We start from the raw sequence: 15,580 nt of genomic DNA, 5'->3' as shown, positions 1-15,580 counted from the left end.
CGGCGCTGCGGGGAAGAGGAGCGAACCTTCGGGCGCCTGCATTGTTGGACTCTGGGACAGGTGACTGTTTTAAAAGTCATCAGCTACGCAGAGGCACATCCTATTTCTGTTTCCTTGTGTGCCATAGAGAGCTTGCTTCTGCCTACTGGACAGCTGCCCTGATACATATCCTAGGATTTCTTATTGATGAACTGTATGTACAGTTGTGCTCAAGTTTACATACCCTGGCAGAATTTGCTGTCTTGGCCATTTTACTGAGTATGAATGATAACACAAACTTTTCTTTCACTCATGGTTAGTGTTTGGCTGAAGCCAATTGTCAATCAACTGTGTTTACACTTTTTTTTTTTTTTTTAAATCCTGATCGCAACAGAAATTACTCAAATGACCCTGTTCAAAAGTTTACATACCCTGGTGATTTTGGCCTGATAACATGCACACAAGTTGACACACAGAGGTTTGAACTTTAAATGGCTATTAAAGGTAACCATCCTCACCTGTGATCTGTTTGCTTGTAATTGTGGTGTGTGTGTGTGTATAAAAGGTCGATGAGTTTCTGGACTCCTGACAGACCCTTGCATCTTTCATCCAGTGCTGCCCTGTCGTTTCTGGATTCTGAGTCATGGGGAAAGCAAAAGAATTGTCAAAGGATCTGCGGGAAAAAGTAGTTGAACTGTATAAAACAGGAAAGGGATATAAAAAGATATCCAAGGAATTGAGAATGCCAATCAGCAGTGTTCAAACTCTAATCAAGAAGTGGAAAATTAGGGGTTCTGTTGAAACCAAACCACGGTCAGGTAGACCAACTAAAATTTCAGCCAAAACTGCCAGGAAAATTGTTCGTTATGCAAAGAAACGCCCACAAATAACTTCAGGTGACATACAGAACTCTCTGAAAACGTGGTGTGGCTGCTTCAAGATGCACAATAAGGAGGCACTTAAAGATGGGCTGCATGGTCGAGTCACCAGAAGAAAGCTATTACTACGCAAATGCCACAAAGTATCCCGCTTACAATACGCCAAACGGCACAGAGACAAGCCTCAAACCTTCTGGCACAAAGTCATTTGGAGTGATGAGACCAAAATTTAGCTTTTTGGCCACAACCATAAACACTACATTTGGAGAGGAGTCATGGCCTATGATGAAAGGTACATCATTCCTACTGTGAAACACGGAGGTGGATCGCTGATGTTTTGGGGATGTGTGAGTTACAAAGGCACAGGAAATGTGGTCAAAATTGTTGGTAAGATGAATGCAGTATGTTATAAAAAAAAAAAAACTGGAGGAATATTTGCATTCATCAGCCAGGAAGCTGCGCATGGGACATACTTGGACATGAAAAGGGTTTCCAAAACACAAGGCCAAATCGACCTGTCATTGGCTGCAGCAGAATAAAGTGAAGGTTCTGGAGTGGCCATCTCAGTCTCCTGACCTCAATATCATTGAGCCACTCTGGGGAGATCTCAAACGTGTAGTTCATGCAAGACAGCCAAAGAATTTACAGGAACTGGAGGCTTTATGCCAAGAGGAATGGGCAGCTTTACCATCTGAGAGGATAAAGAGCCTCATCCACAAATACCACAAAAGATTTCAAGCTGTCATTGATGTTAAAGGGGGCAATACACAGTATTAAGAACTGGGATGTGTAAACTTTTGATCAGGGTCATTTGGGAAGTTTCTGTTGTCATTTATGATTTTAAAAAGAGTAAACGCAGTTGATATATTAGTATATATTTCTATTCTTTTATCCTTTGAGGTTCCCACCTGTTAGAGCCCTTTCACACTGGGGCGGCGTCGGCGGTAAAACGCCGCTATTATTAGCGGCGTTTTACCGTCGGTATTTGGCAGCTAGCGGGGGCGGTTTTACCCCCCCGCTAGCGTCCGAGAAAGGGTTAAATACCACCGCAAAGCGCCTCTGCAGAGGCGCTTTGCCGGCGGTATAGCCGCGCCGTCCCATTGATTTCAATGGGCAGGAGCGGTACACACACACCGCTCCTTCACCGCTCCGAAGATGCTGCTGGCAGGACTTTTTTTACCGTCCTGCCAGCGCATCGCTCCAGTGTGAAAGCCCTCGGGGCTTTCACACTGAAATGCAAGCAGCAGCACTTTCGGGTCGTTTTGCAGGCGCTATTATTAGCGCAATAGCGCCTGCAAACCGCCCCAGTGTGAAAGGGCTCTTAGTGCTTATTTCCACCTCCTCTGCTCTGTAGAAGTGTCTGCTATTTTAGCAATCTTTTGCTGAATTGTTTACCATATTACCACTCTCCCCCTGTCAGATTTCCCCCAGGAGCGCTGTCCGGTGGTGCTTGCACCACTTCTCTACCCTGAAAAACGGGACATCCTAATGGACCGGATTTTATCTGATTCTGGCGGGATAACCAAGACCATGATGGACAGTTCCTTGGCAGACTTCATGCAGGAAGTGGGTTACAGCTTCTGTTCCAGGTTAGTCTGCATTAGAGATTCTGAATTACACTGCTATACACCCTTGCCTAATTTCTAGCAAACGGTTGCATAAAAGCAGGGACTCTTGGTTCGCATATGTTGCAGTACATGTTCAAGTTTCCTAACTTGAACATGGCTAATCCCTACTCTACAGTGCAAAATGCCAAATACTTGCTTACCGCATGCCTAAGATGAAATTTAACTTTCCCAGTCAACATTGACTTTTTAACCACTTCAGCCCCAGATGTTTTTACCCCCTTCCTGACCAAAGCACTTTTTACAATTTGGCGCTGCTTTAACTGACAATTGCGCAGGCATGCAATGCTGTAACCAAACAAACTTTGCGTCTTTTTTTTATCCCCCAAATAAAGTCTTCATCGGTATATATTTTTTATTTCTTCTAAATATTTTTGGTAAAATCGCAATAAGCGTTTATTGGTTATCGTAAAAGTTATAGCATATTGGTTATCGTAAAAGTTATAGCATTTACAAACTATGAAAAATAAAATATATTTTATGGTATTTCGATAGACGGATCAGACATTTTTGGGACCATTGACAATTTATACAGTGATCAATGCTATAAAAATGCAGATTACTGTGTAAATGTCACTGGCAGGGAAGGGGTTAACGCTAATGGGCGATCAAGGAATTAAATGTGTGTTCCCTCAATGTGTTCTAACTAAGGATAGAACTGAGTAGGAGAGGAGACCTATCGCTGTTCCTACTTACTAGTAACAAACCTCTCCTCTGACAGCACAGGGATTTGTTTGTTTACATACACAAATCCCCGTGCTGGCGCTTATGCACGCAATATCGCGACTGCTGGCTACGTGCATCAGGTCCCGCGGTGGGCGAGCGTGCGCCCTCTGGCCGAAAAGGGGAAGGCAGTACCCATACGGGATTTCGCCCAGGAGAGCCATTCTGCCGCAGTATATCTGCGTGAGCCGGTTAATCCTTGCGCTGCTAGCATTAGTAATTAGATGAGAAAATCTTTTTGATATTTATATATTTGTGTTGGGGCTCTATATGCTTAAATAAATGGTACACAAGCCTCGCAAAGAAGACTAGATCCTGCAAGGTTTTGCCTGTAATGCAACCTGTGGCTGCTGGACCCTGCGAAGTGGAATCCTGGATACCACAGCGCTAAGGCATTCCTGCAGGGTGCTGTACAGGTCCAAGAGAGTGGACCCTAAGCATGAAAAGGGTACCCAGTCCTTGAAGGTCCTCAAGTGACAGGAACCTGCCGTGACGGGTGAAGATTGGGCTCTAGTTTCTAAGCTGCCCTGCACCTGGACGGTTAAGTGGAACCTCCTTATTTACTTATTGTGGGGTGTCCCAGTGATTGTAACAATCGGTCAAGCGAGCTAGAGGCTGGACACCTGTTTGCAGTGATCATATGGGGGAGTTTTGGGCTAACTGGTTGTTTGCAAAGTACCTTTTTTGTGCTTGTGCCTGGTTGTGTTTTTTACCTGTGTGATGGCGCACAACGATGCACCATTTCGCCTTGGTTCGCCATTTGCAAGAGTGCTGCTGTGCTCAGCAGTTTGTTTGGCGGCCATGGCGCACGCGGCTTTGCCATAGGCGTTGCGCACTCAGAGCCACGCATGTGCTGTAGCCTAATCTGGGCACACGGGGACTCGCGTCATGTACAAATACAGCTGCGCCCGTTTGCCGGGACCACACGCATGCGCAGAACGTCCCGGCGCACAGCCAGCTTATTTAAGCTGTGTATGCTAAGCAAGCGTGCTTCTAGAAGGCAGCTTTGGAACACAGAGCAGGCTCTGAACCAGGCATTTGCAGCGGTTCATCTCTCCTTACCCGGGTCACGTGAATCACCAGGTGTTGCTTGGCAGGATTGTTGCATAGGGGCTTGGTGAGCCCTATTAAAGGGTCTCCCTTCTGAGGTGTGTTAATGCTACACCCAGGTACTCCCTTTTTGTGGCTTGTAAATGTCTTTAAAAAAAAAAAGCGGGACTAACTATAGGGAAGGGCACACCTATGTCATCAGTAGTTCCTGATGAACCTAGTCGTATGCCTAGTGTTGTATCCCCTGAAAAGACCAGGGGCTTCCGGGCGATCTGAGCTGCTGCGCCTATCTGGTATGCCGCTTCACCCTTTATCACCAAGGATGAACTGTCCTCGGCCCTAGCCGGGTTAGAGCACAGGATTGCTGGCATGATTGCCTCTATCCCGAAGGGTAGCAGGAAGCGTGACAGATCCCCCTCCCCTGAGCCTCCTAGTTTAGAGCAGGAATGGGTTGAGGATGGGGAAGAACTACCCAAGAAGGGGCAGGCAGCTTCCATTGCCAATTGGGTCTGTCAATTGGTCATTCAGGTTTATGGTCTGAAACGCAAAGCTCCTCCCTTTAGGGTGAGGGCTCATTCTACCAGGGGTGTAGGAACCTCCTGGGCTTTTCGCTATCGGGTATCTGTGGTTCAGATTTGTAAGGCTGCCACCTGGTCTTCAGTACATACGTTAACAAAAATGTTATCAAGTGGATGTTCGAGCAGCCGAAGATTCGGCTTCTGACCGCCGTGTACTGTGGGCTGCCGTAGAGTTCTGATGGCTGTTGCTCTGGGACGTCCCAGTAGGTAATGAATATTAGCCTAACTCTGTGTCCCATGATGTATGAAAAAGAAAATTGGATTTTTTTTCGTCATACTTGCCTTTTAAAATCCTTTTTCTTAAGTAAAACGAAAAAAGGATGGAAACTGCACTAGGGTAAGTAAAAACAACTAAACACATACCCAATCCCAAAGAATACCAGTGGAATGACCTGTGAAAGATTAATAGAGCAGCAATTCTCCTGCACAACATAAATACAGTAATCAAAAATAGACATAGAATCGCGCTAAACATGTAAAAATATTTGCCTAAAGTGAGTGTACTCTCGTACACCAACCTGATATTTAAATGGTCATATGTCCATGTATGTGCAACCATATAAATTGTGGAAAAAAAATTCTGAATGTCAAAATGACGTGACACCTGAAAGATATATAGATTGCCCGATTGTTTTGTTATACAATTACTATCGGCCAAATAGAAAAATGTAAGATAATTGTGTCCAAAAACCTAAACAGTATCTCACCCTGTGAACTATAAAAATTAATATATTGTAATGTCCATAAATGGTGGAATCTTCGGAGTTATGTGAAGAACTTGTGCACAGTCCACCATTAAGTAGAGGATTACTGCTTACCGGAAGCCTGTGATCCCCCACTACAGAGGATCAAGGGAAGCCAGTATAGAGGAATGCCCTCCAGAGCATATCGGATACAGCCAATAGCCTCGATACGTTAGTGGTGATAATGTGGTCTCCAGAGACACCAAACGGAACTCGTAACGCCTCACATCTCCTCATTCTGTTCCCAGCTGGCAAATATGCAGCACCTCCTCTTTTCTAAAGAGGGACCTTGCCATGTCCACCTAGATGGAGATCCTCTGTAGCGGAGGATCACGGGCTTCCGGTAAGCAGTAACCCCCGAAGATTCCACTATTTATGGATGGACATTACAATATATTAATTTTTATAGTTCACAGGTGATACTGTTTTTAGGTTTTTGGACACAATTATATCATTTTTCTATTTGGCCAATTGTTTTGTTTTACTATTGGGCAATCTATATATCTTTTTCAGGTGTCACGTCATTTTGACATTTAGATTTTAGAATTTTTTTTTTTTTCACAATTTATATGGTTGCACATACGTGGACATATGACCATTTAAATATCGGGTTGGTGTATGAGAGTACACTCACTTTATGCAAATATTTTCACATGTTTAGCACGATTCTATGTTTTTCCCTTTTTCTTAAGTACATCATGGGACACACAGGTTTCCGCCCCCCGCCCCCCCCCCCCCCTTTTTTTTTTTTTTTTTTAAGGATTCAGTCTTACTACAAAACTGGTGTACTTCCTGCATGGAAGGGGGTTATATAGGGGATCCTGTCTAATCCTGTAGGTAATGAATATTCAAGTGTGTCCCATGATGTAAAGAGAAATTTTACAGGTATGACAATATCCCTGCAACAGACACGGTTGCGGGGAGAGATATAGACTCTGGTCTGGTCACTGACCTGCAAAAGAAATGGACAGATGTCTGTGCTCAAATTTAAAATAGCTTACATATGAGGTGCTAAAGGGATTATGACCAAATGGGTTCCGTGAGGATTGTTTTCCGCTGGCGCCATCAGTAAAACTTCAGGGTCAACTCCTATTACAGAGGGAACTTGTTGCGCATGGTGGTTTACAAAAGGGATCCTTCCTTCCTTCCTTCCTTCCTTCCCTTTTTTTTTTTTTTTTTTTTTTTTTTTTTTTTTTGTGATCTTTTAGAGCAGGGGTCTCAACTTTTCTAAACAAAGGGCCAGTTTACTATCCTGTGGCCATTAGCAGTAAAAATTTTCCTGTTGACAGTTGCGACATCATTGGGCGAATGGTGCCCCATCATTGGAGTCAATGGAAGAATAGTGCTTCATTGTTAGGAGGAGGAATAGTGCCCAATCCTTGGTGTCGGTAACAGGAATTATACCCCATTGTTGGGGTCAGTGGGAGGAAAAATGCCCCAAGGGTTAGACAAATGCTTCCCACGATTCATTTTTCTTTGGTCTTTCATGTCTACCCCAGTGTGGAAGAATGCCGCAATATCATCGTCCAGTTTGGTGTCCGGGAAGTGACTGCGGTGCAGGTCGCTCGGGTCCTGGGGATGATGGCGCGGACGCATTCTGGACTCACAGATGGCATCTCCTTACAGGTCAGTCAAGTATTCTGCAGCACTGGATATGGTAAGCATGTTGCCAGCAGTCGTATTAAGTATTCATATGTTTTGCAGTCAATCTCCGCCCCTGGCAGCGGCATCTGGAGTGATGGCAAGGACAAGAATGATGGCGTGCAGGCTCACACTTGGAACGTGGAGGTTCTGATTGATGTAGTAAAAGAGCTGGTGAGTTGTGCCCAAATTTTGGCCTCTGTTCTGTGTTGACATTTTTTCTTTGCTCCAGATAACAAGTTTTTTATTTTACCTGCAGAATCCCAACCTGAACTTCAAGGAAGTGACGTATGAGCTGGATCATCCAGGGTACCTGATCCGTGACAGCAAGGGGCTCCAGACTGTAGTATATGGCATCCAGAGGGGGCTTGGCATGGATGTATTCCCAGTCGATCTCATTTATAGGCCTTGGAAACACGCAGAGGGCCAGGTGAGGACCTGTGCGCTAGACAAAGATCTGTCCCATTTCTTTCACTGTTGGAGAGATGGGGGGGCTTTTGATTCATATCTGCTGCAATTAGCGGCTCACTAGAGAGCAGGTAGGTGGGAGGGCATTTTCCAGTAAAGACCTTGACAGCTGCAGGCAGGCCTATGCTGGTACTGGGAGGAGGGTTGAAACTTGTGTCAGGTCTTTGAAATATCATGGCAGTGAGTTGACCACAGGTACAAAAGGACAGAACCTGCCTTGTAATGAGTCTACTGAACTATCGGATACAGCTGTGGCAACAGTGCTGTATTTGTCAGAAGGGGCCCACTGGAGGACTGCATGTATGCCAAGTGGTGATCTGGGTGCCACAGAAATCAACGTTGCATGCCTGCCCTGCACCCGTGCCTTAGGTTTCCTATCTCAATGCTAGGCTGAAGTTGGCACATACAGCTACAGACAATTCTGGTGCTTGCTCATGAAGGTTTGTGGTATACCCTTCTCTGTATAATTTTGGGTCTCTTTCAGCTTTCCTTCATCCAGCATTCCTTGATGAATCCGGACATCTTTTGCTTTGCTGACTACCCTTGCCATGCTGTTGCAACTGACATCCTAAAGGCTCCACCAGAAGATGACAATCGGGAGATAGCTACATGGTAATTGTAGATTTGGTGATGTGTTAAGTTTGTGATTGGTCTGTGTGTTGTCTGACACGTCCTCGTCGCTCTCAGGAAAAGTTTGGATCTGATTGAGTCCCTGCTTCGGCTGGCTGAGGTGGGCCAATATGAACAGGTCAAACAGCTCTTCAGCTACCCCATCAAACACTGTCCTGACATGCTGGTCCTGGCACTGCTCCAGATCAACACTTCCTGGCATACCCTAAGACACGAGCTCATCTCTACTCTGATGCCGATCTTTCTGGGTAACCATCCCAACTCTGCCATCATTTTGCACTATGCATGGCACGGCCAGGTAAGTTCACTTTTTGCAAACGTAATGGTGTTTTTTTTTTTTTTGTTTTTTTTTTTATGGGGGATTGAAAGTTGACCCTTTTCATACTTCTGCCACAGGGCCAGTCTCCCTCCATCCGCCAGCTGATCATGCATGCCATGGCAGAGTGGTATATGCGAGGTGAGCAGTATGATCAGGCCCGCCTGTCTCGTATACTTGATGTAGCCCAGGACTTGAAGGTAAGGAGATGTATTGTGGCTCATATTGAATTTCCAAAGATCCTGGAATTTCAATTGCTTGGCCAATTTCACATATTTTCCTTTTTGTACTTGGGGAGTATGTAAATATGAATGTGGGGTGGGAAAGTTTAACCACTTGCCGATGTACGTCCCTACTTTGGGGACGGATATCGTTATGGCAGAAGCTAGCTGCCATAACCCCGGTATCCCCGTGTTTTGTCGGCTACAAGATAAAAGTGGTCTCTGCGGCAGATTTGCCGCAAGATCACTTTTATCGGTGGCAGGAGAGGGGCCCCCCTCCGCCACTTAACGAAGCCGTCGGCAGCGGTGGAGGCGATCGTGTCTGTCCCCTTGCTGGGTATGGAAATGAGTGAGGGGAAGATGGCCCCCACCTGTCTCCATACCATAGGGAGGAAGCGACGTCAAAATGTCACTTCTGCCCATACGTCTTAAAGGCACATTTTTCTATTGTCATTTTTTTCAAATGACAATTTTTTTTTTTTATTGCATTTAAGTCCAAATATGTGATCTGAGAACTTTTTGACCCCAGATGTCATATTTAAGAGAACCGGTCATGCTTTTTTTTTCTATTACAAGGGATGTTTACATTCCTTGTAATAGAAATAAAAGTGACCCCAATTTTTTAAAAAACAGTGTAAAAATAAAATCAAGTAAAGTAAAAAAAGAAAAAAAAAAAAATTTTTTTAAAACACCCCGTCCCGACGAGCTTGTGCGCAGAAGCGAACACATACGTGAGTAGCGCCCGCATATGAAAACGGTGGTCAAACCACACATGTGAGGTATCGCCGCAATCATTAGAGCGAGAGCAATAATTCTAGCCCTAGACCTCCTCTAACGCAAAACGTGCAACCTGTAGAATTTTTTTTAAACGTCGCCTATGGAGATTTTTGAGGGTAAAAGTTTGACGCCATTCCACGAGCGGGCACAATTTTGAAGCATGACATGTTGGGTATCAATTTACTCGGCGTAACATTATCTTTCAAAATCTAAAAACAAATTGGGCTAACTTTACTGTTTTATTTTTATTCAAAAAACTGTTTTTTTTTTTTTTTTCCCCCAAAAAATTAGTGCGCTTGTAAGACCGCTACGCAAATACGGTGTGAAAAGTATTGCAATGACCGCCATTTTATTCTCTAGGGTGTTGGTAAACAAACCATATATAATGTTTGGGGATTCTAAGTAATTTTCTAGCAAAAAAACTGTTTTAAACATATAAACGCTAAAATCTAAAAACGGGGCTGGTCCTTAAGTGGTTAAGGCCTTGATTGCCAGGCGCAACTATAAATTGCGCCATGCATACATTTGTGTGTGGTGTTTGTTGGTGTGTGGTTTTTTTTTTTTTTCTTTTGTGTTTTGAGTTTTTTTCAAAGAATTTACAGAAAAGGAAAAACTAAGAGCAAAAATAAGACTGAGAATCGTAGTCTACAAAATCAAAATTACTACAGTTTTCTTTTTGTAAGTTGACGGATCTCTCTGCTTCTCTAGGCCTTGTCAATGCTGCTGAACGGTACTCCATTTGCCTTTGTTATTGATCTTGCTGCACTTGCGTCACGCCGGGAATACCTCAAACTGGATAAATGGCTGACTGATAAAATACGGGAACATGGGGTGAGTGATGATTTGCCTTCTGGTAGGTCACAATTCTATATAAGTGTTGCAGAGCTGAGACTTTCACGTTCTCCATTTTAAGGAGCCCTTTGTCCAAGCCTGCATGACTTTCCTCAAGCGGCGCTGTCCTTCCATACTGGGCGGCATGGCTCCTGAGAAAGACCAGCCGAAAAGCGCCCAGCTTCCTCCTGAAACTCTGGCCACGATGCTGGCATGCCTTCAGGCTTGTGCAGGGTAGGTCTTTATGTGTACATTAGTCTCGGATGCAGTGTATGTAGTAGGTTTGTATGTGTACATTTGTCTCGAATGCAGTGTGTGGGTCTAGGGTAGGTCTCAGATGCAGTGTGCGTGTAGGGTATGTCTGTATCTGTACATTGGCATGAGTTGCAGTTTGGGTAGGTTAAGTACGTTGGTCTGGACACAGTGCTTGTGGGGTCAGTCCGTATGTGTAAATTTCTGGGTGTTCAGTTCTATGGCTGACAATAGCATATGGTGGGTGCCGTCTACAGAGAGGACTCTCGTTTTATGGTATACATGTAATTCTCTCTTCCTTATACTTCTCTCTTCCTTGCAGGAGTGTGTCCCAGGAACTTTCTGAAACCATCCTTACCATGGTGGCCAACTGTAGCAATGTGGTAAACAAGGCACGGCAGCCTCCTCCGGGAGTTATGCCGAAAGGTCGTCCTCCCAGTACGAGCAGTCTGGACGCCATCTCTCCGGTACAGGTAATCTAGCTTTGCACAATATGGTTGTGCATGGAGAGTAGTTCTGTTCAGAGGAAATAGTCACCTTTTATTTCTTTCTCTAGATCGACCCTCTGGCTGCAATGGCCTCTCTCAGCATTGGTGGTTCTGCTGCTCCTCATACACAGAGCCTTCCAGCTTTCCCTCCCAACCTGGGCTCAGCTTTCAGCACACCACAGTCACCAGCCAAGGCATTTCCCCCTCTCACGACTCCAAACCAATCTACTGCTTTTAGTGGCCTCAGTGGTCTCTCCTCGCAGCTGCCAGGTACCTAGATGGAGCATGTTAAGTCGCTCTTTACTGTCAGCACCTATGTTGTATGTGGATGGCACCAAGCTTCATTCTGATTTTGCTTCTTCTATGCAGGTGGCCTTGGGACAGGCAGTCTATCTGGAATGAGCACTGGAGGACTGGGCCTTCCTGCTGTGAATAGTGACCCGTTTGGACAGAGGAAACTCAGCACTTCAGGGCTCAATCAGCCAACATTCCAGCAGAGTAAGTGGTGTTTTTTTTTTTTTTTTTTTTTCTGGGAGCTTTATTATCTGTCCATAAACAGCAGCCCAGATCCCCCTCTAATTCTTCTGTCTTCCCCTAGCGGACCTGTCTCAGGTATGGCCAGAAGCAAACCAGCACTTTACTAAAGAAATTGATGATGAAGCAAACAGCTACTTCCAGCGTATCTACAACCAGCCCCCGCACCCCACAATGTCAGTGGATGAGGTACGTTACTGAGTAGTGTTTCTACACCTCCTGGGGTCTCCTTGCATTAGAAAACCTTCTTTGCTAATGTTACCCCACCCCTCCCCTGATGCTGTTCTTTCCACTTAAAGCGGAACTAATCCCTCCTATCCTTTTTAGCTAAGAAAGTTGCCACCTTGGCCTCTGATTTGCAACTGCCATGATCCTGCACATGTGATCATTTATGACACCATTTATTTGCTGGTTTGACAGTTTTGAAAGTACAAGCAAGTGTGACTGTTAGCATTCCGGCATGCTGGGAATGTGTGGGGTGTTGTTATTGTTTGTTTTTTGATCCATTTGGGTTTTTAATGATTCTTTATTGAAAATTGAATTGTATTATACAAACCATAAATAACATTTACCCTTTTCAACCCTTCCCCACCCCTTTCTCTAAGGGAATATATTACTAACATAGCTTTCAGTTTATAATGCGTGCTATATTCCTCCCACCCACCAAACTTCCATCAAACTCCTTCCTAATCAGTGTCCCTGTTTACACCATTATTATCTTATTCATTTGTACGTCTTTCTACAGCTACACCTACTTCTTACTCTCTCATATATTCCCCTTGTTATTTCTCCTTATTAATACATCTGATCATGATCTCATAGCCATCAACAAAGGCTCCATAGAAGGGGGGGGGGGGGTAAAGGGCACCCCTGTCTTGTTCCCATCATTAGTTGGAATGTCTCTGAATATTAATTGCAGTAACTTTCTCTTATGGTGCCTCCCATAAAGTGTTTTTATTCAGTTAACGAAGGAAGGGCCAAACTGGAACGCCGCAAGAACCCGCCAGAGATAGTGCCATTCCAAGCTATTAAAAGCCTTAACAGTGTCAAGTGACAGAATGGCCCTTGACTCCTCGTTATCTTTTGGGGTCTATAGGTTTAAATATACCCACCTTATGTTCATACTAGTGGACCTATCTGATATAAAGCCAGATTGGTCTTGATGATTTTATTCAATCTAGCTGCTAGCACTTTCACCAAAGTTTTAACATCCGTGCACAATAGGGTGTTAGACCTATATGAGGACTCGTGGGGTGGGGGAGGCTACCGCCTGTTGTAATTCTTCCAGGCTTATTGGGGCATCCATTCTTTATCCTTCCCTGAAAGGGTTGGGACCTCCAGTCCCTAAGGCTCGGTTCACACTGGGGCGACTTGTCAGGCGACCTAGTCGCCTGACAAGTCGCCTCCCGTTCTGTGCTATGGAACCGTTCTAATCGGAGCGACGCAAGTCGCTCCGACTTAGAAAAAGGTTCCTGTATTACTTTGGGGGCGACTTGGGGCGACTTGCATAGACTTCTATGCAGAAGTCGTCTCGCAAGTCGCCCCGGCAGTCGTTTGCAGGTCGCCTCGCCGAGGCGACCTGCAAGTCGTGCCGCCCATGTGTGAACCGAGCCTTAAAAAGGCTCCCATCTCACCTTCAGTGTCTTCCTGTGGTGACCTATACAATTCTTCATAATACCCTTTAACTATGTGTGTGATCTCTGGAATATATGAAGAAACCCTGCCCTTTGCTGTCCTACTTGCAGGTATAATGGAGGAAGAAGAGTTTCTTTTAACTAAGAGGGCCAACATACACCCCACGCTTTCCCCAAATTAGCTCTGTTTTTGAAAGAGCCGCTTATTCTCTGCTTTCCTTTAGCACAGTTGTTTGATTATTCTTTTTGTTTAGCTGACCATTCCCTAAGCTTATCAGGTGTCGGGTCCTCCAAATATTGTTTTTCTGCCTTTTACCACTCCCTCCCTAATAGCCTCTTCCCTTTCTTTGGTCTGTCTCTTTATCTTCGATACTTGCTGGATTAGTATGCCCCGAAGATGTGCTTTAAGAGCATCCCATATCGCCCCTGCTGAGGCCGTAACAGTGTTTGTCACAACAAACGCTTTTATAGCCATCGACACCCCATCTGGTTTTCCCATTAATTCCATCCAGAACTGGCTTATCTTCCATTCACCTGGACAGCGACACAACCCAACCCCCCCCAGGCTCACCGACATCACCAACAGTGAATGATCTGAGAGGCCTCTTGGCAGGTATTCTATATATTCCTTACTAGCTGCAGTACCTCCTCGTTTCCCATGGCCAGATCAATTCTGCAGAGTGTGGAGTGTGTTCTGGAGTAACAAGAATATTGATGACCATTCGGATTCCGCACTCTCCAGATGTCCATCAACCCCACCTCCCCAAAAGTTAAGATAACTGACTGTCGGAAACACCATCTATTGGTGACCCCAGTGAGAACCTATCCATGACCATATTGAAATCCCCCACTAAAATGACTGGTATATCGGTCTTATCTACCATTAAACTCCATTAATCTTTATAGGATCTCAGATTTTAAATGGTGGAGGGATATATATGTTAGAACATGAATCTTGTCTTCTTTAGAGCAATGCAAATAAATATAACGACCGTGTTCATCTATATTAATCTGCCTACAGGAGAACACCACCCCCGTTCCAACCAGGATGCTCACTGCTCTTGAATATGAGGTATGAACTGAGTGATATTGATATTGATTCTGAAAATCCCTCCGTTTTTAAGTTTGTATCATTGTGGACTTGGTGAGATGTGTCTCCTGTAGGCAGAGTACCTCTCTACCTTATATGCACCTGCTGTAGAAAAGACTGCAGTTCTCAACTGGATCCGCCAGCCCCTGACCATATTGATGGGTTTAGTTCCACTTTAAGGCATGCCATAAATAACTGTCACGGCTGTTTCTGCTCTCAACCAAACTGTGAAAGCATCGGGAATGGCAGGTATCATAACTGATCACACGTGCAGCACCATGGCAGTTGCAGATCAAACATAGGCTGAAAATCGGGTCAACATTTTCATCAAAAGAATTTTTGTATAGTGTGTACACCACTTTCGACAGCCGATTTCCGAATTTTCATACGAAAATTCCTGAAGGGTCAAACTCCAAAATTTCTCGTACCAGAACAGAACAAACTATTTTCGTACAAGAAAAATAAGAAAAGAGATACTGTGCATGATCAGAAACCATAAACAAAAAGCCTTTATCGTACGAGTTTTTTCGTGAGCATATTTGTACGAATTTCCGTTAATCAGTTCAGATTTGCTGTGAAACGTCGAAATTGGACAACCATTCGCCCAATATTTCTTAGTGTGTACCCCACTTAAGATGGCGGCTTCCTTTTGTTGTAAAGGATACAGGATTTCGTTTTCTGCTTTAGATCCTAATTGCGCTTTGAAGAGTTAAGCGTGATATTAACCACTGGACACTTTTTTGCTAGCTTTCAGCGCTGTCACACTTTTAAATAATTTTTGTTTTTAATACTGTGACCAGCGCGGGTACAGTGTTACCATATTGACCCTGTACTATTCTGGGGAGGTGATCAAGATTTTTATTTTTTCAGCAGTGCTCAGCACATTCAGTGTTTACTATTGTGGTTGGCCACAGTTAATCACTTGGTACAAATGGGTGGGTAGGTCACATGGTGCAGACAAGGCCAATGGGCTCATCACAATGGTGCATAATGAAAGGCATGAATCCAAGCCTTTCATTGTGTACAACTGTCATGTGATCTATCGTGTTCGGTGGACACGGTGGGTGATTGACCCGATTCTGGGAGGACGTCATATGACCTCTTCCCAGAACAGTGCTCCCG

At 44.6% G+C, this 15,580-nt stretch overlaps 1 protein-coding gene across 5 annotated transcripts in view; it reads left to right on the top strand.

The window, feature by feature from the left end:
• The window catches only part of CNOT1 (CCR4-NOT transcription complex subunit 1), a 73,775-nt gene that overhangs the window by 30,140 nt on the left and 28,055 nt on the right, over nt 1–15,580 (top strand). For 3 of the 5 annotated variants that reach the window (XM_073605633.1, XM_073605634.1, XM_073605632.1), the window contains exons 8-21: nt 2,278–2,446; nt 7,076–7,202; nt 7,281–7,391; nt 7,477–7,647; nt 8,170–8,297; nt 8,373–8,613; nt 8,712–8,831; nt 10,338–10,460; nt 10,543–10,694; nt 11,035–11,185; nt 11,269–11,470; nt 11,570–11,698; nt 11,799–11,923; nt 14,390–14,440. In XM_073605633.1, the coding sequence (XP_073461734.1) occupies nt 2,278–2,446; nt 7,076–7,202; nt 7,281–7,391; nt 7,477–7,647; nt 8,170–8,297; nt 8,373–8,613; nt 8,712–8,831; nt 10,338–10,460; nt 10,543–10,694; nt 11,035–11,185; nt 11,269–11,470; nt 11,570–11,698; nt 11,799–11,923; nt 14,390–14,440 (2,000 nt within the window). The remainder of the gene's footprint in view (nt 1–2,277; nt 2,447–7,075; nt 7,203–7,280; nt 7,392–7,476; nt 7,648–8,169; nt 8,298–8,372; nt 8,614–8,711; nt 8,832–10,337; nt 10,461–10,542; nt 10,695–11,034; nt 11,186–11,268; nt 11,471–11,569; nt 11,699–11,798; nt 11,924–14,389; nt 14,441–15,580) is intronic. The other 2 variants (XM_073605636.1, XM_073605635.1) reach the window with 1 other exon arrangement.

Source organism: Aquarana catesbeiana, linkage group LG11 (assembly GCF_042186555.1).
Source record: "Aquarana catesbeiana isolate 2022-GZ linkage group LG11, ASM4218655v1, whole genome shotgun sequence".
Taxonomy (NCBI): domain Eukaryota; kingdom Metazoa; phylum Chordata; class Amphibia; order Anura; family Ranidae; genus Aquarana; species Aquarana catesbeiana.
This window is presented reverse-complemented; position numbering and strand designations above follow the sequence as displayed.